This window comes from Balaenoptera musculus, chromosome 6 (genome assembly GCF_009873245.2).
Source record: "Balaenoptera musculus isolate JJ_BM4_2016_0621 chromosome 6, mBalMus1.pri.v3, whole genome shotgun sequence".
Taxonomy (NCBI): Eukaryota; Metazoa; Chordata; class Mammalia; order Artiodactyla; family Balaenopteridae; genus Balaenoptera; species Balaenoptera musculus.
The window spans coordinates 82,537,674-82,564,999 of NC_045790.1; the positions used below are offsets into that span (position 1 = coordinate 82,537,674).

At 42.5% G+C, this 27,326-nt stretch overlaps 1 protein-coding gene across 2 annotated transcripts; it reads left to right on the forward strand.

Moving 5' to 3' along the window:
• ANP32B (acidic nuclear phosphoprotein 32 family member B) lies at window positions 1–25,308 on the forward strand. Of its 2 annotated transcripts, XM_036855355.1 has the most exons (7): window positions 1–411; window positions 10,457–10,606; window positions 13,797–13,919; window positions 19,305–19,494; window positions 22,106–22,230; window positions 23,566–23,641; window positions 24,859–25,308. In XM_036855355.1, the coding sequence occupies exons 1-7, from the start codon at window positions 358–360 to the stop codon at window positions 24,924–24,926; spliced, it is 786 nt and encodes a 261-aa protein (XP_036711250.1). In that variant the 5' UTR covers window positions 1–357; the 3' UTR covers window positions 24,927–25,308. The 2 variants fall into 2 exon arrangements, 1 of the variants encoding a protein (XP_036711250.1); XR_005020307.1 differs by lacking the exons at window positions 1–411; window positions 13,797–13,919; window positions 19,305–19,494; ... (1 more) ...; window positions 23,566–23,641; window positions 24,859–25,308 and adding an exon at window positions 891–1,924 and having other exon boundaries at window positions 10,457–10,589.
• The last annotated feature ends 2,018 nt before the right edge of the window (window positions 25,309–27,326 follow it).

Sequence of the window (27,326 nt, forward strand, 5' to 3'; positions counted from 1 at the left end):
CACCGCGGCCGCCGAGCCGAGCGGCGCCGCGCGGGGCCGAGTCGAGCCGAGCAGCCACCCGCGACGCGTCGCCGGTTTAAGCGCAGTGCGGGGCCGCGGCCGGGGGCGGCGGTAGTGAGACAAGCGCTGCGCTCCAGCCCCCTTTTCCCTCCATGGTTTCTCTCCGCTCCCGTGAGTAACTTGGCTCCGGGGGCTCCGCTCGCCTGCCCGCACGCCGCCCACCGCCTGGGACCGCGCCGCCGGCCTCTGCTGCTAGCAGACCCCTTCTGACGGCCCTCGCTGCGCAGGCTGGGACGCCTCTCCCCCCTCCGCCCCCGCCGCGGAAAGTTAAGTTTGGAGAGGGGGGAAGAGAGAAACATGGACATGAAGAGGAGGATCCACCTGGAGCTGAGGAACCGGACCCCGGCAGCTGTAAGCAGAGCCCCCTTCGGGCGCCCTCTCCCCCGATGACTTGCATGTAATGGTGGCCACCTGCGGGGCCCCGACCGCGGGTTCGCCGGCCCGGCGCGAGGAAGAGCGCAGCTCGCGGGCTCGGACGGGGAAGGCGGGCGGGCGCGGAGGGGGGAGCGAGCGCGCGGGGATTAACTCTTTGGCGCCCACGGGCCCCCGCGGCCGTCCGGGGAAGGCGGTGGGGTGGGAAAAGCAAACTTTGAGCTCCTCGCCCGCCGGGGTCCTTTCCCGGAGGAGCGCGTGTGCGTGTGGCCGGCGGCAAGGGAGGGAGGAGGGGGTTGTGTAACGCTGGGAGCCATGTTTGCAGCCTCCCGGGATACGCGGCCGGGCGGAGGCCCGGCCTGCCGAGAAGCCGCGCGGCCAGCCGGGGCTGGGCCCGTTGCGGGCCAGGCCGGGCTCCGCGCGACCCGGGCCGGCCGAGGAAGGGGCTCGGGCGGGGCGGGGGGTGGGCTCTTCCGGCCAGGCCTCGCGGTTGGCGCCGGCCCGGCTAGGTCAGGGGCCGAGGGGCGAGTAGGGGGCTCTTTGCCTCTGAGGGGGACGGGAAGTCCCCTCGGGCGCTGGGGGGCTTGGGCGGGCATGGCCTGGCGCGCGCGGAGCGGGGGAGGGGCGAGCTCGGGCGGCGTCGGTGGCGCAACCGCCGCCCCTCCCCAGGCCAAGTTTGAAAAAAGGACGCGGTTCCCGCCATTTTTCAAGCCTAAAAATAAAACTTTCTCCCGCATTTCTCTAGCTCCCTTTTTGCCCCCCGGGCCTTCCCCAGTCCCGGCCTCCCAGGGCGGGCCTTGCTCGGCCCGGGGCCGCCGGTGTGGCGTAGGCGGCTTCTCCCTCCCCCCGTGCCGCCGCGGCAGAGCCCGGGGGCCCCTGCCCGAGAGGCTGGCCCCTCGGTGTGGGCGGGCGGCGGCGGCTCCTCGCGTCAGCCGGGGCGCGCCACAGGCCGACACAGCGCCATGTTGGCGAGCGCTCGTCTCCCTCCGCCGCGTGAGCCGGCCTGCTGGCTCGGGCAGCGGGACCCTGCCCGTCCGCACCGGCGGTGGCTGTGGGCCGCTGCTCCCCGGGCCGAGCCTGCGGCTTGTACGGTGCCCGCCTCGCCAGGGCTTGGCTCGCTCTGGATGGAGCCGCGCGCTCCGGCCGCCGCCGACTCATCTCTTGGGCGCGCTGCCGTCTCCCTCCCCCCTTCTTAAAAGGGCAACGCCAGGCGGCCGCCTCCGCCCCGGTCGAGCGTCGGGGGTACGGGCGGGCCTCGGCTGGGCTCGCGGGCTGGGCGGCCTCTGTCCTCGCACGTGTTCCAGGGCCGCCGACCCTGGCCGGCACTCCCCCGCCGCGGCTGCGTGAGCGGCGGGTGGACGTTTAAGAATCGGCTTTCTTTTCTCCCCTGGCCCTCCCCGCGAACTAGAGCGCCTTCCCGTGGCCGGGTGCGGGGCCCTGTTTCCTGGCCCCCGCGCGGGGAGGCCGTGCCTCTGCCAGACCCCTTCTTCGGGTGAGTGGCGTCTTTTGGCCCTGGGGCAGCCGAGGGGAAGTCCTTCCACCTCGCCCCAGGCTGGCGATGGGCGCGTTTCGTGCAGTCAGGGAGCTATGGGTAACAAGTTGCCAACTTGTGGGAATTCGTCAACCGGCTTTCCCTTGTGTGCATGAGGTTTTGAATCCCTGAGGTCTCCACAAATGAGGTGCCGGGTCGCTGCACCTCGTGGCCTCCCCGCTTGTCCCTGGAGGACCTCGGGGGGGTGGGCGTCTCGACTCGTGCTCTGGGTTTTTAAGGTTGAGGTTTGACCTCAGTGGTCCCTTTCGTCCATCAGTCAGACATTTTGTGTCGGCCACGTGCTAGTATATTGAACCGTTAAGCTTCTTCATACTGTAAAACTTGTAGAGTTGTGATCTCATTTTGAGGAGTTGTTAATTTAAGACGTTTGAATTATTACTGCGTAGTTTCAAATGAGGAGAATGTGGAGGAATTAGATTTAGCCAAATTTTCCAAGAGAAAATTACACATGGGTCTTCAAAGTGCCTTAAAATCTGGAATTTGAATTCTTTGAGGGTGCATAAAGTACTCTTAAAACACTCAGCTAAGAGCACTGTTGCTCCTTCTGGGAAATACAGCTGGGCTAGTTGTATGTGAAATTTGTATATGAAATAACTAATATATTGCTTTTTTAAAATATATATATGTGCAAGCGTTAATTTTTCAAGAAATCATCTTAAGCCTTGCCCTTTTGCCCAAAACAGGCTAGAGTCGTGTGGCTATTTAACTTATACTGAAAGGTCAGTTTGTCAGTTGCAGTATTCACATATCAGGAACTCAAAAGCCACAGGTGACTAGTGGCTACTGTGTTGGACTGCACTCTCCTACTGTAATCCACTGTTTTTTGTTTTTTAATATATGACCTTTTTTTAAAATATCTTGACTTTTTAAAAAATGAATTTATTTTTGGCTGTGTTGGGTCTTTCTTGCTGCACGCGGGTTTTCTCTAGTTGCAGTGGGGTGGGGGGCGGGGGGCTACTCTTTGTTGCGGTGTGCGGGCCCCTCTCCCGTTGTGGAGCACAGGCTCTAGGCCTGCGGGCTTCAGCAGTTGTGGCGCACGGGCTTGGTTGCTCTGCGGCATGTGGGATCTTCCCAGACCAGGGCTTGCACCTGTGTCCCCTGCATTGGCAGGCGGATTCCTAACCACTCTGCCACCAGGGAAGTCCGTAATCCACTGGTTTTATTAAATAAATATTTGAGTACCAACAGTATGGCAGGGCCTGGAAAAGCAGTGTGAACAAGGCAGAGAGCAGTCCCTTCCCTCCTGAAGCTCAGAACCCAGTGGTGCCTGTTGCACTGTGCAAGTAAGGGGGCCTTAGGAGAGTGTCGTGGGAGCCAGCCAGGAAAGTGGGGTAAAGAATGGCTCCCCTAGGGACTCTGACAGGGAGACTGAGTAAGAGTTAGGTTCTTAAGAGAGGAAAGCTCTGATCTTAAACTGAAGGTTTTGGGGGGTGGGGGGAAGCTGTAGGAAATTTTAAAATAAGAGTTTAAAAATGTTTTGCACAAAAGCATCATCTTTAAGGTAAATGAGACGTTCCAAGATGATTCTGAGTCAGCTAGTCACATGGCTCCATACGTCTGTTGTGGAGCCAGCTGTTAAAGAGTAGCCTTGACCTCTGGAATCCTGCAGTCTCTTGTCATTTGGGGAAAGAAGAAGAACACTGTCTCTATTGAATGTATTGGTATAATGACAGGAGGCTCTTAAATGCACAACACAGTGTATTCCTTGGTTGACCTTGATGTCATCAAGTGAGATCTAAGACTGAGGAGGGTAAGTGGAGGCTTGATCATAAGTGTTTTTGTTTTAAGACCAGATGGGCTTTTTTTTTCTGAAATGGAATATTTTTTTAATAAATTTATTTATTTTTGGCTGTGTTGGGTTTTCGTTGCTGCACGTGGGCTTTCTCTAGTTGCTGCGAGCGAGGGCTACTCTTTGTTGCGGTAGCGGGCTTCTCATTGCGGTGGCTTCTCTTGCTGTGGAGCACGGGCTCTAGGCACACGGGCTTCAGTAGTTGTGGCACACGGGCTCAGTAGTTGTGGCACACGGGCTTAGTTGCTCCGTGGCATGTGGGATCTTCCTGGACCAGGGCTCGAACCCGTGTCCCCTGCATTGGCAGGTGGATTCTTAAACACTGAGCCACCAGGGAAATTCCCAGATGGGCTTTTATTGTGAGTGTGGCTTTTTTGTTTTTATTTTATTTGGGGATTTGAAGAAGACTCTGGTAACACTTTACTTCTTGTGTTCTTTAGCCGAAGTACGTGAGACAGACCAAGATAATAGGTTCCATTTCACCTGTTATAAACCGGTATGCTCATTTCCCTAAGGGGGCGACTCGTAAAGAAATATAATAATTCAGTTTTTTCTAAGTCCAAAACACCTCTTTATATAAGAGGTTTGTTCTCATAGTGGAAAAAATGGCTTAAGATGGCATTTTAAAATAATCTTCAAAAAGAACAGTGATCACTGTTTTTAAATAATAGGCAAGGATAGGAAATATTTTATACAAAATATTGTGTTGTCAGTTATTTCACTGAGAGCAAATTGTATAGTACTAGAACGTACCATGTATACCACAGAAATTGGTAGTGTTGTCAGATGTGAGGAGAGACATGCAGTAGCGAGATATAGATGTTATCTATATCTAAATTTGTAATTTAGATATATTCCAGAATTGGAGAAAATACCTGTTCTTTATGTGAGGCCCTAATCTTTCTATTATGCCAAACATGCCAATGATACGAGCACCTCATTAACTATGAATGTAGGGGTATCTAGCTTTGATGTTAGCTCTGTTCCAGTCTTGTGTTCAAAGTTAGAAAGTCATGCAGTTCTTGTGGTTTACAATCAATGCCCCTGTGGAACACTGGTGGGCTGTATGCTAGACTGAGACATTTCATATCCCACAAATAAGAGTAGTTTTTCCTTAGTCCCAATTTACTAAAAAAAAATTTAATTTTTAAAATAACTAACGTGAGGGGACTTCCCTGGCATTCCAGTGGTTAACACTTCACGCTCCCAATGCATGGGGCGCGGGTTTGATCCCTGACTGGGGAACTAAGATCCCACATGCCGCATGGTGCGGCCTTAAAAAAAAAAAAAAAAGGAAAAAAAAGACAACATAATGTGAGAAGAACCTTCCCCTCAACTTTTGGCATTTATTGTTGTGTCTGTTATGATGTGATTTTGAGCTCCGTGGGATATTCTAATTGGTTGCATAGCAGCTAATTGGGTTATTTTCCTTGTATAAGGAATACAGTCTTCATTGAAGAAAAATTTGATACAGATAAGCTAAAAAAATAGTAGATACAGAGAAGGAAAAATTTAAAAACCCAGAAATCTCATACACACCCATCCTACCATCTAGACATTATGGTGTATAGTCCATGAGAATTTTTTTTTCTAAACTCAGATCATGCTATTAATGCATCTAATATCTGTTAAAATATAGTAAACATCTTTATCTTTCTCTGGCACAATTTATTATTTTACAGCCTCATTGTTAACATCCGCATAGGTCATAATTTAACCATCCCCATTAGGTGGTTAGAAGGTTTTTTACTGTTTTAAGTAGTATTGAAATGAACATTTTGTAATGTGAATCTCTGTCAAATTGCTTTCTAGAATGGTTCTCCCCACCAGTAGGGTATGAGTGTTTCCTTCCTTCATACCAACAGTTCTGCCATCCAAACACATTTGAGAACTGCTAATGTTCTATTCTACCGTCATTTTGCAAACATTATTTTAAAATAATAGTAGGGTGGAAGGTTTGAAGACTGGTTAACTCAGAAAGATGGAAATTATCAAGGGTGGCAGGAGTTACTTTCTACATTTTTGGACATATTTCCACATATTTTGCTTACTATAATAATCATGTATTTTCTAACTAAAAAAAATTGATAACTCAATGATTTTTAATCCTCTTATCTTCTTTTCCCCTCTTATAACAATTATAATTGATGATTATAGGGCTGCTTTTTCTTGATTAGAACCTCCCATTTATTCTGGGTCTAGATTGGGATGCCATGGCATTATATGTCCCCCACCCCATGTACCTTCCCTTGTAAGGCAGTCTGGATCCCTTCACCCTCAAGAAGGAATTGGGGGAGAGGGGAGGCTTAGTTATCTCAAATGCTGCTGACACAATGCCTGAGAGCAGACACCTTTTCACCAGGGTCCTGTTTAGAACTTTAGACTGGCTAGAAGGCTGCTTATGGCAGGCTTTCCAGACCTGTCATCCTTGGGCACAGCCCTAAGTGGACCCTCCTTTGGTCTCTGCTTTCTGCAGTAATTTCCCACAGTGCTCTGTGCTTGTTTGTGGCTCGTCTTCTTACTGTGCCTCTGGAACTTTGTTCTGGGGTTAGCCCATTTCTTTACTACGTGCTTAACCTTCCTGGAAAAGTCTAGGGACATGATTTCACTGCTGTGCCATACAGCCCAGCCCTTGCCTGTACTCACCCCAATAAATTCTGTTGCCTCCTACTCATGGAGAAAATTAAAGGTCTCAGGTGTGCGTTCCCTGACTTCTCACTCTCCCACTTATAAACTTACCTGCACCTATACCCATCCTAGCCATCTCTTCTCCATAAAAGAGCTGCCCCATCCTCAATAAGAGTAGAATAACATCTCATTTTTAATAACTATATGCAAATACCTAGAATTTCCATATGTCAAGAAAGGTCACAAAAAAGTGTTGAGAGGGATTGGTTGCCATTTTAAATAAAGAACTCAAAACTCAGAGACTCTTAACGTTTATATTTTTTTTCACCTAGCCATAGATTGTGAGGAAACAATCCTTATTACAAAAGAAATTTCACATAAAAAGATAGCATGGCATTATATATAATAAACTTGGAAACGTGTTCAATAGGGAGGATTGTAATTTATGGTGCATCCATACACTTTAATTTCTTTAGCCATTAAAAATATTTATAATTGTTAAAATATGCTAAGTAATATTGTTTCATCTTGCTGTATTTAAAATATACAAAGACTGAAAAAAAAATACCAAAGTATTAAGTGACAAACAGCAATATGCTTTGCATTAATGTGATTATGCTTATGATCAGAAAGTAGGTTCTCTTCATACCCAGGTTTCCTCTGTTTCATCATCTGCTCATTCCCCTACAATCCTGACACAAACCCCAATGCCATTTTTTCTGCATTTAACAGTTGTGAAGGCTCCTTCTCATACTGGGGTATGGTGGTAACTAAAATAGACATGACCCTGCCATCATGAAGCTTGATGAAATTTCAAGGCTAGCAGTGACCTTTTTTAAAAATTATTTTATTTTATTTTTAATATTTATTTCTTTATTTGGCCCCGCTAGGTCTTAGTTGTGTCATGGGGGATCTAGTTCCCTGACCAGGGATGGAACCTGGGCTCCCTGCATTGGGAGTGTGGAGCCTTAGTCACTGGACCACCAGGGAAGTCCCTAGCAGTGACCTTTTTTTTAACCTTTATTTTTTTTAATAAATTAATCTCATCATAGAAATGTTAAATAAGGTTATGGAAAAGTCCCCCAGCCAGTCACTTTCTCTCCCTGAGAAGAATATAAGAAAGTGAATGTGTGATATGTGACATAAATGAAAACATTTTATACATTTTGTACCTTTTTCATCATACATTGTATCCTGGAAATGAGTCCTTTGTTGATGGACAGTTACATTGTTATCTAATTTTTTTCAGTCCTTTTTTTTTCCCCCCTCAGTAACTTCTTATGCCTTATTTCATAAACCTTTCTAGGTGTTTGAAACTAATGCTTCACCTTTGGGTACTACTGATTCTTCTCAAGTCACCTTTGCAGGATCCCCCGGGTTCCATCCTTGGTTCTCTTCCTAGGAATTCCATCTTTTCACTACTGTCTCTGCCCTGATGACTTCCAAATACAGAACTTAAACCTAGAACTCCCGTGAACTCCAGGCCCTCATGTCCAGCTGCCTGGGGATACTTTCACCTGGACTTCTCATGAGAACTTTAAACTTGTTATTCTTCGTGGTATTCATTATATACCTGCTCTCCCCCCCACCCCATCCCCAAAGCTGTTCCTTCCTATTTCCATCCAGCTACATAGTTCCCATTTCTTTAAATCAGAACCTCAATTCCTCTCCATCATCTTTCATACTCAACAGTTAGATTTGCAGATTTGGACCACTTTAACATCTTTTTTTCCCTCCCAATTTCTCCTTGCTTCCTATTCGGCTATTTGGTTCAGCAGACTTGTTCTAACTCTTCGATGACTCTAGTTAAAGCGGAATTTTACCAGTTGAGAGAAATGTCCAAGAGGTACACCCATGGGCTGGGAGGCAGAATGGCTATCTAAATTCCTCCTTACTTGGCTTTTGGCATATTGGTGTCATTCTGTATAACGTTTTTGGATTCTCTGTCAGATACAGTCATAAAAACCCCCCAAATCAAATAGAAACATTTAGTTATATTGCAGTATACTACTTAGGTTGGTGGGTGATTACACTTGACCTTTTTTTTAAATGATTTGCTGGTTTTACTCTTTTTTTAATAAATGTATTTATCTTTTATTTATTTATTTTTGGCTGCATTGGGTTTTGTTGCTGTGCGTGGGCTTTCTCTAGTTGCGGCAAGGGGGGCTACTCTTTGTTGCAGTGTGCGGGCTTCCCACCGCAGTGGCTTCTTTGGTTGCGGGGCACGGGCTCTAGGCGCACGAGCTTCAGTAGTTGTGGCACGCAAGCTCAGTAGTTGTGGCTCGCGGGCTTTAGAGCACAGGCTCAGCAGTTGTGGCGCATGGGCTTAGTTGCTCCGTGGCATGTGGGATCTTCCCGGACCAGGGATCGAACCCATGTCCCCTGCATTGGCAGGCGGATTCCCAACCACTGTGCCACCAAGGGAAGTCCTACTTTTTTTTTTTTAATACAAAAGAAATACATGCTTGTAGAAAACTTAGTACAGATAGGAATAAAGTAAATAGTAAAGGTCTTTGTCATTCTCCTACACCCTTTCCCAGAGGTTACTTTCTCAGTATTCACTATGCCCCAAGCACTACTTTCTATAACAGTTCTACTTCACGGATGAGGAAACTGAGACACAGATAGGTTAAGTGACTTGTCTAAGGTCACACAGGTTGTGAGTGGCAATGCCAGAATTCAAGCCTAAGCATCTGTCTCTGGAGCCCAGCTCTCCTCAGTCTACCTTAAGTTTTCAGATGTGCTAATTTTCATCAGAAGAGGAAAGAATGTCCGAGGTAGCTAGAGAAAAGTGGAAGGAAGGGAAGAAAGAAGCAAAAGATATAATGGGCTTGTATGCATCCTGAAAGCAAGGCTTCTGAAGAGGAAGTAGAGTAGTGAGAAGTAGTGAAGAAGCGAGCAAGAAGTTGTGGTGTTGTGGGTGTCATAATCAGTGTGGGTGTCTCTAAATCAGTTTCCTTCTCTGTAACTGAGGGGAGGGTATGGTGGTACAAAGAAAAATGAGTAAATTCTCCATAAATGTTAGCAATTGCTAGAGTAGTATCCTTGGATTTTGTATAAGAGAATGAAGAAACTACTAGCCCCTATTTTCATTTTAGAACTATTAGCATCTCCTTCTCATACATGCTTGATTAATGCTAATAAACGTGTTAGATTCACTGCAAGAATGCCTTTGGCAGTTAAAACTAATTTGCATCAGTGTAAATTTATCAAAACGTGTTTAAAACTTGCAAGTTTCAGAGTCAACCACAGAGCAAGAATGGCAGTAGGGATTATCATGGTAGATATTCACACAGTAGACTTTATTAAATAATCAGTATTCACAATCTTCAGATGTGATACCTTTGGATGGATTTGAATCCTGAATTTCAGGACCTCCAAATAAGGAGATTTTGTGGCCTGAAAAAGGAACCTAATGTCTAACAGTTCTCTCCCCTAGAAATACTTTCTTACATGTAACACAAAATGATCTTTGTTTTGAATTAAGGCCTCTTGCATCTTGATCTTTTCCTAGTGTCAAGATAATCTTAGTAAAGATTAATAAGACCAAAAGTAGAAATGTATAGTCCAGAAACCTGTAGCCACAATCTCTTAGTGACCTTGATGGGAAAAGTGAAGCTTTCCTCTTTTCCTTGTGTCAGTCTCCTGGGCCTTGAGGAAGACTCGGCCTAAAGGGGTTGCAGGGGTTGAGGGGGGTATCTTCACTCCGCATTTGTAGTTAAAGCTGCCCCTTGCGGAACAGACTTGGGAAAAGGAATAAGGGGGATATCGTTTCTTCACTTATCTTGTAAGAACTGTAGTTTCTGTCTCTGGAAAGTAAAGAGTTTAAATCTTTATTTGTACCATGGTGTGACATTCCACCTTTGATATCTATTAGAATATTGTTACTAAAGGCTTAATCATTTTTCATTTATTTATAACTGTGACCTAGGTCTAAGTTGAGGCTGCCACTATATGTGGGTGGTTTGGTGGGTATTTATGGTTAGAGTTTTTGCATTGTGTTTTGTTTTCTGCATGTTTTTTAAAGCTTTTCTTCCCCACTTTGTCACCCACAGGTTCGAGAACTTGTCCTGGACAATTGCAAATCAAATGATGGGAAAATTGAGGGCCTAACAGCTGAATTTGTGAACTTAGAGTTCCTCAGTTTAATAAATGTAGGCTTGATTTCAGTTTCAAATCTCCCCAAACTACCTAAATTGAAAAAGGTAAGTGCTTTTTCTTTAACAGTAGAAGGGAAAACCATTCTGCGGAAAGGAAAAATATATGATTCTATCTGTAAGGAAGCATTTAGTGTAGCAGAAAGCATATGGCCTTTGGAACTGGGCAGATCTGGGATTGAATTCCAGCTCTAACATTTTCCTGATGGGTAAATCTTACTCAGGTTACTTAATCTCTCTAAGACTCAGTTTCCTCATCTGTAAACTTGTAATACCACCTGACCTTGCAGAATTGCTATGATGTTTGGAAATAATACATGTTGGGTGCTCAATAAATAGTAGTTATGAAGAATAATTATTTTGTGAATATTACTTCTTTTTACGAATCTGTTGCTATGATGTTAACTCGTATTGTTCTTAGTATGCTCTGGTTTAGGAACCACAGGTGCCTCCCACTCTTCGTGTTTTATGTTGATTAAGGGAGAATTGAAGTATAGACCTTCCAAATTTGTAGTCTGTTATTTCAAACACATTATGTAATTCTTAATGACTAGGAAGTTTAAAATGTGTTGTGATTGACTGCAAGAGTTCATTTTAACAAAACTGCTGTACTTCCCTATCCTAGTTGACGGCCCATTATTAGGGCTTTATTGGTCTAATTATAAACCAATCGCTGTCCCCTCTAACAACTCCCACCCCCCAAAAAAAAAAACAACAAACAAAAAACCTCAAGAAAAATGTTTTTTTCATGTCCTTGCACGTTGCCCTGTCACAAAGCCCCAGAATGTCAGAACTGGAAGAAACTTAGATCTTCTAGCCTTGTTTTACAGGCACAGCAGTAGACCCAGAAAGGTACAGTAATTTGCCTAAAGCCACCCACAGAAGTGGTTAGTACTGGAACCAAAGCTAGAACCCTTATCTTCCTATTTGCTAACCCAGTATCTTTTCCATTACATACAAAAATGTTTGTGGTCATGGCAGTGTTGCAGAATTCTCCACTGTTTACCTAATCTCTTTATTAGGGAGTTTAAGTTGAACCTTCATCTAAAAAAGATACACATAGAAAACTGAAATCAAATTGAGGCAAAGGACAGATAGGCTGTTCCTGTAGCTTGCTTGCTTGAATTCTGAGAGGGACTTGTTTTTTGGTTAAGTACGTGAATTAAAATCCAGAAGTGCTTTTTACTTATTTGCCTTTTTTAGGTAATAAATGCACAGGAAGTCCTCATGAGTTTCAGGGCGACCCTCCTATCAGAAAGAATTCTGTTATGTTTAAATTTGTAAATTTTTTTTCTTTTTTTCTGACAGGCATTTCCTTTAGAGGTTCAAGTGTAATCCTTTTATGTTTGCATAGGTTATTGTGACATTGGAAGCTCTGATAAGCCCATAAAAAACTGATGGCTTTTTAGCCTGTATCTACATAAACTTGATGCTAGCAGGTCCCTACTATGTGTTTTGTGTTCTGTTCTACTTTCCTAGCATCCTGGTACATTTTCCTGAATTACTATGGTCTGTGTACCATCACACTTATTCAAAAAGTCAGTGTATCAGTGTATCAAATCCTTCTGAAGTCTTGTTAATCACTTACCTTGTAGGGTCAGAGAGGGAGGAATAGAGATATCTGTAAACCAAACTTAAAGACAGATTGGGTGTTCTCACAGCTGATTTTCTTCCTACCCTAGAGCACAGATTGTTTTTTTTTTAACAAGAAACAGGTTCTGAAAGAAATTTTGGTGTATAAATGTTGCAGGTTTGCTAAATTTATACATTGATTTCATTTCAAAATAAATATGCCACTAAATGTTTGGCAGATTGCCTTGTTATCTCTTCTCCCTAAGATACTCATGTTGAAAGGATGTGAATACTACATATGTCGATATTCTAACCGGCCAAGAGAAATTTTAGATATTTTACTGGACTGTCCCATCAGAAGGAAAAAAATGTATTGAAATGTTGCATTTTTCTCTTCCGAAATGCTTAATAACACCAAAGCAGCAGACTTACTGTTTTTTAAACTCATTCTTTCAACGAATATTTAAATTTTTAAAAGTTCCTCTATTCTGCATCATGTACTTCATTTCATTGCATGCCAGACTAAATTACATAAGTTGTCATGCTGTTCTAGGTACATAGCATAGGGGGGAGCACATTGAAGCTAGCCTGACTGGCTTCAAATCATAGGTTCACCGATGTAACAGCTGTGTGATCTATGGGCACTTATATAGTCTCTTCATAGTTCATTTTTGTCATCTGTAAATGGGGGTAATAATTCTACCTACCCCATAGGGTGATTGTGAGATCAAATGAGTTCATGGATTTCTAGTGCTTTGAACAGTGCCTGAAGTACTATGTAAGGGTTAGATACAGTTACCATTGTTGTTGTTGGCAGTTAAAAGAGAATTGAAACTAGCTGTCTGGCCTTAGTTTTCTTCATCTGCAAAATGAAGAGTTTGAATTAGATGCTCTCAACCATCTTATTTTTCCAGGCTCCAATTTCTTTCACTCTAAGAGTCCAGTATTCCTTGGTGAAGGCTCATTCCTTCATTGGCATACCACTTGCTGTGCTACTTGACCTGCAGCTAAGAAATTAGAGTGGGTTCTTAAAAGGGCTAGTGCCAGGTTTGTGCAAGAAGTGTCCTCTGGGGAGTTGGTTTCGTCAACTCTGAAGCTGTTGCCCCAGTCCCTTTTTCCAAAGTCATGGAGCTTCTTTAAGGGCTTGTACCATTCCTGTAGCCTTCAGAGCAACATTCCCTGGTGGCTTCCAGATGTAGAACCCTATGGCGAGCCAGCACTGAACAGAACCAGATTAGGTTTCAAGTGGGCATTGTGAGCTTTGCTTGGCACACAGAATAGCTGCTTAGAATGCACAGACCATTTACCCTTCCTGGCAGGTATAGAGTATTACAACTTCTCAAAGAATTCTAATTTGCTTTGACCCACTTTTTAGGTTAGAAAATGTATTTGCTGATGTTAGGGGCCAGCAAACTGTTATAATTAGCAGCTGGTTAAGAAAATACAACTCTTCTAATCCTAACATGTCTCTCCTTCCCAGAAGTGTTCCTGGGATCTGTAAACTACTTATTTGGGTTTAATCAAACAAAATGAACACACATGCCCTAATAAAAAATAGAGATCATTTGATCTTGGTGTTTGAGAACTTTATTCGTTATTTATGACACTTTAATGATATGTGTTTCTCTGTGTGTATTTGTGTGCTGTGTGCATTTTCTCTTAACAGCTTGAGCTCAGTGACAATAGAATCTTTGGAGGTCTGGATATGTTAGCAGAAAAACTTCCAAATCTTACACATCTAAACTTAAGTGGAAATAAACTGAAAGATATCAGCACCCTGGAACCTTTGGTAAGTAATCAAGAATTTGAAAACCAGGACTTATTGGTCATTTTCATTTTCATATTTCTTTATTGTGAGGGAAATAATTGGAAATAATAATTGACTGAGAAAGTGGTGGTTTTTTATAGTACTTCTTATAGAAAGAGTCCAGTTTTAAAGAATCAGGGCCTCTTTAGTTATACATGTTCCTGTGACTTTGCTCCCCCTCCCTTATTATTGTGGTAGCTTCCTTCAAAGGGGAATTCTTTTCTTTTTTGTCCTTTTTGAATGTCATATATTAACTATAGCCTTAAATATTTATCTTAAAATTGTTTCCCCAGACTGGCCAGACTGTTCTATATTATACTTTTACAGAAAAGGCTGTTTATATTGGGTGACATATCTGATCTGTAGATGGAACAGGCCAAGGGCAGCTCCAGTGAGTTTTAGGTCTTCTAATTGATGATCTTGTGCTGTAGCTGGATCACTGTTGCCTAAAGTTTTGCATGGGAACCCCCAAATTCTCCTCAGTCTTACATACTGGGACAAGCTATGGAAAGTTAAGTGCCAGTTGGGTTATAGACTTGCTGTGTGACCTTGGGCAAATTGCTTCTTCTCTCTGGGCCTCAGTTTCCTCACTTATGAAGCAGGAAGGATAATAATCCCTGCCTAATTTACCTCACTTAGGAGTTCTGAGAATAAAATAAGGTAATGCACTTACTTTGCTTTGTAAGTTGGGAAGCTGTGTTTATGGGGGTCCAGTCTAGTGGAACTTGTAGTGACCAGAAAAGAGCTTCTGGAGGCAGGGGTTAATGCAGGGTAGGGGGTAGCCCCACAGCCTGTTCTCTTTGGCTGCCACCTGGAAATTCCTATGATTTCAAGATTGTTAAATGACTTTTTCCCCTAAATATGACATTCTCTTCATAGAAGTAGAATTCTATTTTAATAAGGCTAATGAAACTCAAACTTGTTTCATATCACCCAAAGAAGTTTGTGGCAGCTTTCTGGGTTTTTTTTTTTTTTTTTTTTTTTCTGTTATACATAAAGTCAGTATTTCCATCTGACTTAACTTGCAAACATTAATTGGGAGAGGGGCTATATAGCAGATAGGAGCTGTCTTTCAGGATCCAGCAGAGCAGAACCCGAGAGGATAAGGCATCCTTCTGCTATTTCTATCTTTTCTGATATCACAATATATTAAAATATTTGCACTTCATATCATTTGTACAAAATGTGCTGTTGATATTTCAAGAGAAGATAGAGTTAAATTATGACTTTTAATAAAGAGGATTTCCTGCTAAAACTATAGGGTCTTTTCCCTCCTAATAGTAATTGAGGCTCTGCTCCAATGTAGATTTAGTCACTGTTTACCGAGTCCCTTTGTTTTTCTGTTTCATTAAGTAGACCACATTTAGCTCATTTCTCATAAATGTTGGGAGCCTGTTGTTCACCTTTGCTCCATGAATTTTGTCCCCTTTTTTCTGTTACCAGTTCACTCAGATACTTGGGCTCCCTCCTTTTTCACTAGTTCTGTTTTCCTCCAAATCAATCCCTGTTTCCAATGTTTAAGCAAACATTTATTGCAGTTTGCTTTATTCAAGGATGTTAACATTTGCCCATTGTATCCTCATGTAATGCAGAGAAGAGAGAATGTCCTCCTTTTAGAAATGAGGAAACCAAGTTTAATTACTCAGCAGCTGCAGAATAAATGGGGAGTAGGGATTCAAATCCAAGTCCATCATTCTTTCCACTACCCTTGGGACCTGTTCTTCTCTTTTTAACCTATAAATTTATTCCATACCCAAATTGACCTAAGCTGGGAGTTCCAACAGGAGCACTAAATTAAGTGCTGATGGTCTCCCAGTCCCATGGGGTACTCTAAGCCTTTATTGTTTGTGTTAATGACAGGCTATCAATTTAGGGTCATTGTAAGCACAGGAACCCCTTCTCTTTAGAACAGAGCACCAGGCAGTACCTTTCCATGCTAAATCACTGGCCATTGCCTAATTCTCCTGGCAGCCTTAGTCTTCTTTGATGTTTCATCAGAAGCTTTTGTCAGTGTCCTAGCATTCAGAGGCAGAGCAGAAGCAAACATTGTGTGGGAGTTGTTCCTGACCTGCTCAGTGGTTTATTAGGGCCCTTTGGTGGCTATGAAAGTCTCAATCCCCTGGGGCAATGAAGTATAAGAAAAATAATCATTATAATATTTACCATTTTTGGAGGATCTTCTATGTACCATACACTGTAGTGGATGCTTTATGTATGTTATCTCATTAGTAATCCTCAACATTTCTATAAAATAGATAGAAATAGCATGGCCCTCATTTTACACATGAGGAAGCTGAGGCTTAGGAGAGGCTGAATCCCTTGTCCAGAGTCACACACTTGGCTAGGGAGTGACAGAGCCACAGTGCCACACACCCAGGGCTGTCTGGGAAAGGCTGAGCTCCTGCCATTCTCCTGAACTTTCTATTCAGATTCCTGGGGGCGCTAGGTGGGTCTCCTGACATTATAACTTCAGGATAAATAAAACTGTAAGAGAAGGTGAAGGGGGGAAATGTTGGGTCCATTTTGACTTCTGAAAGTATACTTCAGTGGGGAAAAACACCATCCTCATCCTCATCAACCACATACATTTTGAACACCATCTACGTTGAGCCCAGTTCTTACAGTCAATGCAATGATTGTGAATGCCTCTGCTTACTACAGGGACATTAATCGAGAGACAAAGAAGGCATCAATTCAAACTTCCTTGGACACCTTTTTTAAGAGACCTGGGCCATCCAAACCATCCCCCAAAGCCCTTCTAAATTCTAAGAAGGCAAGCAAAATTATTGTTAATAAAATGTTTAATGTTTATTATGGCTAGCCTATTAGTTTTAGGCCAAATTTCTGAAATGATAGAGTTGTGGTTTTTTGTTGTTGTTGTTTTTTAAGCAGTATTTACACATTACATTGGGATCCTGAATAATCTGTGTGTAGTGTATTTTGGGCCTTAAAGCACAAATTTACTGCTTTAAACAATTCTAGAGTCCTACAATTATTGGGGGTTTTGTTGTTTATTTGCTTTCACTTCGTTTTCTAGCATACTGTTTGGCATGTCCGAATTATTCATAACGGGTCCTTTCTGAAGAAGTAGCAAAAAATGTCACAGATTCAGAGTTGCAGAAACAGGAAAGCCTTGGAGGCCCTGTGTACTAGGCTAGTTGATAGAATTAGAAAACGGGCTTGGAGCACTGTTGAGCATTAAAGATCTGGAGTTATATGTATTTTTGCACATCCATTCCTAGGAAATAATGTTGAACAGTAAATGGCTCATTCCTTTGAGTGAAGAATTTATACTGAGCCTCTGGGAAAGCTGCCTAAATATACTCGTGGTTCTATCTTAGCTGGTATAGAGTCAACCTTTCTGTGAAGAGAAAAGAGTTCTACAGTTGTCTGGGGTGGTATTTCAGCATTTTTTTCCCTCTTTGTCAAGAAGTCATACCTGGGCTTCTAGGGGTCAGGGGCTGTCCAGTAGGGAACCTCATCTGAAAGCTACATGACAGAAAAGCAGTCCTCCCTATGATCAGAAGGGCTGGAGACAGCTTTCTTAAGACCTCAGTGTACTGACTTACATAAGCACATTATTGGATCCACAGAACTCTTGGATCACTGTACATTGGTGTTTTGAGGAGTACATTTGCCTGTTGCTGTAACACTGTCTGTGTTCCATGCTTGGCTCCATGTTCCCAAGGGCTGTTCAGTGAGAATAAAACCAGTGTGGGAACCTCTTTGATCAGGAAGACGAAGATTTGTGAGTGCAGGGATCAGGAACCCCTTCCTCTAAAGGGCCAGATAATAGATCTTCTAGGCTTTGTAGGCCATGCAGTCTCTGTCACAACTACTCCACTTTGCCATTGTAGCATAAAAGAAGCCATACATAATACATAAACAAGTGAGTGTGGCTGTGTTCCAGTAAAACTTGGTTTACAACTACGGGAGGCAGGCCGGAGTGGGCCAGCCAGCTGTCATTTGCCAAGGTCTGCTTTAGAGCAGAGATTTTCAGATGATTTTGTAACTCCCAAGAACTACACAGATACCTCAAGTCCTGCAGACAAGGTTTTGTTTCATCTTTGTTTCTTCCCAGGTCCTTGTGAATGTTGAAATAGATTTCCCAATAAAGCATCGAAGTCTTTAAACATAAACATTTATTTTTTTGCAACTTGCTTCATACAGAGATCCTCTCAGTAATTTTTTAGAGAATGGCAAACTTTTCTCTTGACTCAGAACCATTAAAAGTTAAATTTATGAAGCTGTATATCCATATGCCCCCCAAGCCCCTATTTTAAAAGGCACCAGGCCTCACAGTACTTCACATTTTGTGTTTACTCTTTATCGGTTTGCCCCCTCTTCTGCTCCCTTTGAGGGTCTATTGTCACTTTCTGTTGCTGTCTCCTTACTTGCCTGTAATACTAACTCTGCCCTCTCAATCTCTTAATTCACCCTTAATCAAAACTTAATAGACCTTGTATTGAAATACTAGTACACTGATGTAATAACAAATGAAGATCTGAGTAGAATACGTGGACATTTTCCTATTCGCTTTGGCTGCTCAGAAAACTTCTTGGGCCAAGTTTTTAGATCTTAACTGTTTTAGATGGATGAAACTGAGGTTTCAAACAAAGAGGTATTACAACAAAACCTCAAGGTATGGTAAAATCAGAAGAAGTTTACATCAGAAAGTTCTGGGAATAGTGTCAATCTTTTCCCCCAAAATTAAAAAAGAAGAAAAGAGTGTAAAGTTTCTCTCCTTTTGACGTTTCAACTCTGAGTCCCCCTTCTTTTCCCCCAGCTTGCACTGAGTCCTGTCTTCCCAGAAAATATCTACATCACCACACTTTGTGCTTTACTAGGTTCTGTTCTCGAGTGTTTCCCATCTATGTCCCCAAGTAGAAACGTCAAGGATCTTGATGTTGATTGATTTGATTGAAAATTTTTTTTCCCTTCCTATTCTACCACCCCGGAGCACTGAAGACTTACTGCTTGATAACCCAGCAAGTTCTTATTGGTCATTTGATTACTCAAACATTAAAACCTAGTTTTGAACCAGATTTGTTAAAGTCTCTGTTTTGTCTCATATTGTAAAAAGATCCAGTTTTAATAAATATTTCAAATTCATATTTCTTAAGACTATTCATACTGCCAAAAGAAAACAGTTCTCTGAGAGGATAGAGGTAGAAGGGAAGGACTAGTTAAAAATCTAGTGACCTAATATAAAGGTTGCAAAGGCCGTGAAATGTTTTCCTATGTACAAGGCTGAGTAGGTAGCAGCTAATTGAATTCAGAGCCTAGAATTTTACCTCTTTAGGAGATGGGTTTTGTTGCTTATGTTCCTTTGGTTTAGTAGGTATGTTTCTTGATCCTTTTCCTCAGAAAAAGTTGGAATGTCTGAAAAGCCTGGATCTGTTTAACTGTGAGGTTACTAACCTGAATGACTACCGAGAGAGCGTCTTCAAGCTCCTTCCCCAGCTGACCTACCTGGATGGCTATGACCGAGAGGATCGTGAAGCCCCTGACTCAGATGCCGAGGTGGATGGTGTGGATGAAGAAGAGGACGATGAAGGTGAGTGGGCACAAAGCAATGTGCAGTGAACTTAATTTCTGCTTTCCAAAGGTCCTGATTAGACCACTGAATGCTCTTGCTATTGAGAAAAATAATTTATATCCATGCATGTAGGTGTTCTGTTAAATTTGGACCTCTTAGGGCATTGAAGTCTTCAAATGATCAAAATAGAAAATGGTTTGTTAGCTAATTAGTCTTGTTTTGGAGCCTAGAGATCATAGACTGCTTCAATCCGTTTTTTGAAGTACTTGTGGTTTATGGTTTACTAAAAGGACCATTGCCTCAGGTCTCCTGCCTTTCTCCTAGCTGTTTCCCTTTCTTGGCTACTGCCTACTTATCCTTATCAACTCAGCTTTGTCAACACTTCTGGGAAGCATTTTATGATGCTGGAGACCTAGGTCCTTGTATGTGCCAGAGCATCCCCTTGTTTACCTCTTTCGTAACAGTTGTCACTCTGCTATTCTTTTCCCTTCCAACTATGCTATGATTACCTTCTTTTTTTTTTTTTTTTTTTTTAATTAATTATTTGGGTGCGCCGGGTCTTAGTTGCGACATGCAGGATCTTTCGTTGCAGCATGCCGGCTCTCTAGCTGTGGCTTAGTTGTCCCGCGGCACATGGGATCTTAGTTCCCTGACCAGGGATCGAACCCTCGTCCCCCACATTGGAAGGCGGGTTCTTAACCACTGGACCACCAGGGAAGTCCCTATGATTATCTTCTTATCTCTTTATTCACAGGGCCTAGCACTTGGTAGGTACTTGGTACATGTTTTTTACATTCAAATATAAATATCTTTCCTGCTTCGATATATGACTATAGAGTTTTAAAAGGTAATGATTTGAAAGCACTATGAGTTGGATTCCATTTTTCATTAATAAAGGAAATAATTTCTAGCTATAACATGGAATTAGAATATACTTTTTATTTTCGACATTTGATCAAGGTTTTTTACATCCTGTTATCTTTAAGAATCTTTGTATATTTTCTACCCAAACTATCCCTCCTGATTAGCTTGTGCTTTCCTTGCACAGTGACTTGTTTACTCTGAGTCACTCTTAGGATAAATGGTTTCTCACCTGAGTGGCTTAGAGGAAGCAGAGCTATTAGTGTGATCACATCAATCAGCATGAAGAAAACTTACTCTCCTAGAATTCCTGATGTTGCTGGAATTTGCAGCATTACTGTATTTGAAGCATTATTTTTGATATCTCTTTAAAGATGAAAGTTTCTAAGACAGAAATGGTTAAGAAAAGTAGAGAACATCATCAGGCACCTCGGTTGCAATTAGTGGGGTAGTACTTTGGAAGCATTTTACAGTTTTGTTTTGCAGCAGGTTTGAGACAAGGCAAAAAGAGATGGGATGTTAGATGGTAAAGTGGACGCTGAATAGGATGTTTCATCTTGTTCCAAATGTTTACATCACTTAGTCCCTTCATTGCTGGTTCTCAGTTTTTCTTAAAAACCAGTCTGGTTGTCCATATTTAAGTCCACCTTAAATGGGTTGAGCAGCCACCCATGGGCAGGAGCCTGTAAAGAAAATTCCTTGGAGAGTGGAAGGCAGTTCTTGAGAGCAAGATCAGTCAGGCAACAAGTATTTGAGAATTTCCTATGTGCCAGGCTTTTAAAACTATCTAAAAATAGTTTTAAAAAAAAAACAAACATGGTTCCTGTCCCTTGGAGCTTACTGTCTACTAAGAAGAGAAATGTTAAGTAACCATAACTAAATAATCACAAGTGAGCAAAGTGTGTGGTAATGGAGAAGCACCAGGTGTGTGAGAGCATAGGAGCTGAGACTGGGGGTCTGGGAAGTTGGCCTGAGGAAGTGATGTTTAACTGAGACTCAAAGGCTGAGCCAGTGTTAGCCACACAGAAAAGAAAGGGAAGAGCATGTGGGGTCCAGAGGCAGGAGAGAGCACAGCGAGCTCCAGGACCTGGAGAGGTAAGAACTAGTTGACGAGAGGCCTGCACCAAATGGAGTAGAGACACAGGACTCAGGTGCCTTTCAGCCTGCCTGGCTACCACCACTGCCCCCACCCCCATCCCCATCATGGGGTTATTATGGGTGTTTCCCAGGCTCCTGATTTGCACAGCTGGCTTGTGGTGGTACCCTTACCCCAGAGAAGGAGGTTGGTGGGTCTTTTTTGTTTTTTTTGTGTGTGTGTGTGACTTTTTACTATGGAGAATTTCAGACATAGACAAAGGTAGAAATAACAGTAAAACTAACTTTAACTTTCATGTTCCCATTACTGAGTTTCAGCCATGATCTGTTCACACCTGATATTATTTTACACACACACACACACTCCTACCCACTTCTCCCCTTCCTTATTTTGAAGCAAATCCTAGGCATTGTATCATTTCATCGGTAAGTATTGTAGTGTACACTTGGTCCGCCAGGACTCCTGGCCTCTGGATTTTATGGGGCTCAGGTCACAGGGACTGAACCTCAGCAACTTGCAAGAAAGAAGGTGACTGTAGTTCGTGGTTTTCCTTGACATTGGTGTGGCCCAGCATTTGTCCTGTGGACCAACCCAAAGCTCCCCACCACCTGAGTAGGTGTACCTTGTGAGACACACAGGGTATTTGATGTATTCCTTTTGGACTGTTTTCAGAAGGAGAAGATGAGGACAAGGAGGAGGAGGAGGATGGTGAGGAAGAAGAGTTTGATGATGAAGAGGATGAAGATGAAGACGAAGATGTAGAAGGGGAGGAGGATGAAGATGAAGTCAGTGGGGAGGTCAGTGCACCTCTTGCTGCCCTGCTTCCCATTTGTAATTAAAATAAAAGTGTGGATTGTTTAAAAAAGAAAAGTCTTCTGAAGAAATTAGTATACTTGTAAATAGACTAATAGCAGTCTGATTAATTTAGCTCTTGTCCCCCTTTTAGTAAATACTAAATAGAATACTTACTGAATGCTAACTAGACAGTGCTTGGCTCTGCAGAGTAAGTTTTGACCCTTTAACTTTGGGAGGCAGCAACAAGTTGAGTATTCATTCAGTAGGGTGAGAAAACTGGAAACATTGAGAACTGATGGGATGTCCTCCCCTTTGTTGTATTGAAGTGAAGGGTATGTTTACCAAGTCTGAACTTCTTGTATATCCAGCTTAATGCAGTAAATGCATTATGTACTTGCTGTGTTAAAGAGTTGAGGATGAAAAGTTGAAGAAAAATGTGGTCCTGCTCTGAAAGAGGCAGGTAGTCTAATTTATGGGACAGGCAGTAATAACAGTTATCTCTGAGGAGCTGAATACCATAGAAGGATAGGAGAAAGGAGTGACTTTGACCCTAAAGGGGACTTGTGAATACAGGCCAAGAAAATGAGACATCATCAAAAAAAAAAAAGTTCTTTTGTAGTACAAACGTAAGGCTGAGCATTTGTATAATCTCATAGGTATCTAATGAAATTAAGTTTCTGCAAGAAGCTTTTTATAAGAAAGGGAATATGGAAATCTTTGTCCAAACCTGCTTTGAAGTTTTTAAAATTATTTCTGGAGTTATCCATTGTAAGTTGTATACTAATTAAAGATGTCTTTAATTAGTCTTTAATTAACGCTTACTTCTGAAAAGCGATTTTTAAAAAAATTTTTTTTTTAAAGGAACTCCTTTATTTATTTATTTTTGGCTGTGTTGGGTCTTCGTTTCTGTGCGAGGGCTTTCTGTAGTTGCGGCAAGCGGGGGCCACTCTTCATCGCGGTGCGCAGGCCTCTCACTGTCGCGGCCTCTCTTGTTGCGGAGCACAGGCTCCAGACGTGCAGGCTCAGTAGTTGCGGCTCACGGGCCTAGTTGCTCCGCGGCATGTGGGATCTTCCCAGACCAGGTCTCGAACCCGTGTCCCCTGCATTGGCAGGCAGATTCTCAACCACTGCGCCACCAGGGAAGCCCCAGAAAATTTTTAATTAAGCTTATTAATTTAAGAAAAACCAGCAGTTCTCAGTATATTAAAGTAGATAAAAGTAACGTTACAGTTTTCTCTTTGAATGAACTGTTAAATTTAATTGACAATTCTTGTTTTTCTTCGTACTTAACTTGGCAGAATTAATCTAATAATGATATGCTATTTACCATTCTTTAGGAAGAAGAATTTGGACATGATGGAGAAGTTGATGAAGATGAAGACGATGAGGAGGAAGATGAGGATGAGGATGAAGGTGGGTTAATGCATGCACTTTGGTCCCTATCAGTTAAAGATCAAGGGGAATGTCCATTAATTTAGAATTTGAAATCACTGAGAAGAAAATAAAATGCGTTTGGCCCTGGTGGTCTTCAGAAGCACTTGTAAAGCCCCATTAGTGTGTGTGTACTGGTTCACCCACCTGCTCTACAGCAGTTAGTAGTGCCTGTATGAGGATAGGCGGCCCCGGCCTCAGTCCCCACATGTTGTGTTTTTAGACCCCATCGTTTGTGTTACTGTTAGGCATGAGATTTCTGTGTTTGGAATTTTTCATTAAAAAAAATCTTAATTGGGTTTTAATCTTTGCAGGGTAGATAAATAGCACTTTTCTAGTTTTATTGGTGTTATTCCTTTCCCCACCACAACCAAAACCAGTGAAACATCTGTTTATTTATTAGAAAGTAGATTCTAACGCTTGTATAAGTTTCAGAGTACTGGGTTGTTTGCTGTGCTTTCTGTTGGTTCATACTTTCTCAGCAGCATCTTCTCTCTGTGCAAGTCACAGGACTAAAATTACTTTGGATACAGCAATGATTAGGACCTGGTCTCTGCCTTCAGGGAGCTTTTTGGAACACAATTTAGTGCAGATTTAGCTAATTTCGTTAAAGTAGCAATGAGTTTTTACTAGTTGAAAAAAACAGAACGATGTGTAGGTCTCTGTGTCTCAAATAGTTAAGGAGTCTAAGAAATCTCTTTTTAGTTAATATAAACTTGCAACAGTTTGAGTCTTGCCATGTTCTAGGCTAAATACTTCGTGCTATTTCATTTAATCCTCAGAATAACCCTATGGAGTCAGTGCCATTGTCCCCATTTTACAAATGAGGAAATAGGCTTAAGGAGCTCCAGAGTCCTTGCTATTTATTTTAATAACTGCTAATGTCATTTGGGGGACCAACAAGTGTAAGAAAAATACGAAACATTTGGTTAGACAGCAACTTAACTTGAGAAAACTGAGTTAACTTTGCTGTGATTTGAGGTGTTGCTGTGCATTTTACCCTTCTTGGTTCCATGCCTACTATTTATGCTTCTTAGAATTAAAACTTCTTAATTAACAACCTGTCGATTTGACCAAGCTTACATCATTTTTTATCTCCCAACCGTTAAAAAATTAATTGTTGTTACCTCTGTTAGCAATAATTAGGCAAAGTAAATGCCTTTCCAGTTGTCTCAAAATGAATTTTTATTATTGTACAGAAGAGGAAGAAAGCGGGAAAGGTGAAAAGAGGAAGAGAGAAACAGATGATGAAGGAGAAGACGATTAAGACCCCAAATAACCTGCAAAAAAAGAACTGTTCAGTATTGGTTGGACTGCTCACATGGATTTGGTAGCTGTTTAAAAAAAAAAAAAAGTAGCTGTGATACAAACCCCAGGACACCCACCCACCCAAAGAGCCAAAGAATAGTTCCTGTGACATTCCGCCTTCCTCCATTTAGTCCCTCTTGGAAATCCACCACCAAGCTTGGGGACTTCACCCCAACAAAATTGTAAGCATTGTTAGGTTTTCGTGTAAGACTCTTGCTGTAGCGTGGATAGCTGTGATTGGTGAGTCAACGGTCCGTGGCTGCCAGTTACACTGAGATTGTAACAGCATTTTTACTTTCTGTACAACAAAGAAGCTTTGTAAATAAAATCTTAACATTTTGGGTCTGTTTTTTCATGCTTTTCTTTTCTTTTTAATGAAATTTTTTTTACATTAGGACATTTTATGTGACAACTGCCAAAAAAGTATTTTTAAGAATTTAAGTGAAATAAACACATTCCTCTTTGGTAAAGCCTAGTTGTATGCTTACATTTGTAATTTAAGACTTTGATTGTAAGCCTGTGTTGAAACACACTAAAGAACTGGTTTCTTTGGTGTTTTTATATTAGTGGTTATTGAGGGGAAATACACAAGTATGTAGGATCTTTGAGCATTTAACTCTAATCCTCATTCTTGATGACTGAGAGTAATGAGGTAGACTTTTGAAAAATAATGTTTGAAATTCAATGCTCTGGAACCCCTGAAAGCCAGTAAAAATAATGTTAGATTCAAATAATAGATGAATTAAGTAAAGGAGGGTAGTATAAAGGAGAAGGCCTTACTCTGAGTCCCAGGAGATCTGAATTCTAGTTCTGGCTCTGCCACTGGTTTCCTGTGTGACCTTGTGTTGCCCTCTGGACTACCTCCCAGTCTATAAAGTTCAGGGAGTGTGACCAAATGGCTTCGGACAGGAAGGTCTGAAGAAAAAAATGGGCTTTGCACGAAGGCTGAAACATGTAGGGTTCGACTGACAGGTGAACAGGGTATGGTTTGTTATCAAGACAGGTGAGCTAAGGAGGAATGACGTGTGAAAAGCTTGGCTGGTGGGGGAGGGGCGTGGGTACACACTGCCTGAGGTCAGCTTAGCTTTTTTTGCGGAAGATGGAAATTTGCTCTATTCTTACAGATCTTAAAGGGATTTGGGGGAGGGGTAAGATTCTGCAGTCTTTATACAGTGGCTCAACAATTTAATACATGTGTGACTACACTGTCAATTTTTGTAGTGGAAGACTTGAGGATTGTTTTGGTAACTCTTAGCTATAAGCTACTGGAGTGAGTGTGTTTTTACACATGTAAAAGCAATGTTAAAGATTGGAAACTAATCTGAATTTATGTCATTTTAGTGTCAGTGGAGCCCCCAAATCATGTACTTTACATTAAAGTCCCCTCTAGGCTTTAGAGTGGAGCTTGCTTTTTGCAAACAGCAAAAAAGACAAACCAGCCCTTGGGTGCGCATAGGAACTAGTAGGGAAGAGAAGACACATGGGAATGATATTTACCAAGACCTAGAACAAGTGGTCCAGTAAGCGTTAGAGTAATTTAGAGGTAGGAAAGGTAGCTTTCAACTGGGAGGATTAGGGAAGTTTCCTAGAAAGGAAAGTATTTGAGACGCACATGCGGATGTGAGTAGAGTTTAGAAATAGAAATGGAGAAAGGGAGGAACATGATGGACAGAGGTCACAGGGAGTTGTGTACGCTTGGCTTCAAATAGGCAAGTTTGACTCGAGAATGAGGAGGAAGAAGAGGAATGGCAGGTGAGACTGGAGCAGTGATTTGGGACCTTATCCCAAGGGGGCTTGAACGGCAGACCTTTCTTTTGCATTCACTTTGCAAAATGTCAGTTTGACCTACTACCTGTGGCCAGTGAGGATTCCAGGGAACTATCAAACCAGCTTTTCATTTCTGTCATGCTTTTTCTTGTTTTAAAATTACGTTTTCCAGAAGCCTGTGACATTCAGACCTCTGGGAGGGCCTTGAGGCTTAGCTGCTCTTAATATTTATTTATTTACTTATTTATGGCTGTGTTGGGTCTTCGTTGCTGCGTGTGCGCTTTCTCTAGTTGTGGCGAGCAGGGGCTACTCTTCGTTGCAGTGCGCAGGCTTCTCATTGCGGTGGCTTCTCGTTGCGGAGCATGGGCTCTAGGCGCGCGGGCTTCAGTAGTTGCACCACGCGGGCTCAGTAGTTGTGGCTCATGGGCTCTAGGGCGCAGGCTCGGTAGTTGCGGCGCACATGGCTTAGTTGCTCCGTGGCATGTGGGATCTTCCCGGACCAGGACTTGAACCCATGTCCCCTGCATTGGCAGGCGGATTCTTAACCACTGCACCACTAGGGAAGTCCCTGGCTTAACTGCTCTTGACTAAA

Bases quoted from the DNA above. Each gene is read 5' to 3' on its own strand.
- ANP32B (XM_036855355.1), top strand. From the start codon at position 358: ATGGACATGAAGAGGAGGATCCACCTGGAGCTGAGGAACCGGACCCCG. The intron at 13,920-19,304 runs GTAAGTAATCAA...CCTTTTCCTCAG, and splicing joins TCAGCACCCTGGAACCTTTG to AAAAAGTTGGAATGTCTGAA. The intron at 22,231-23,565 runs GTCAGTGCACCT...ACCATTCTTTAG, and splicing joins AAGATGAAGTCAGTGGGGAG to GAAGAAGAATTTGGACATGA.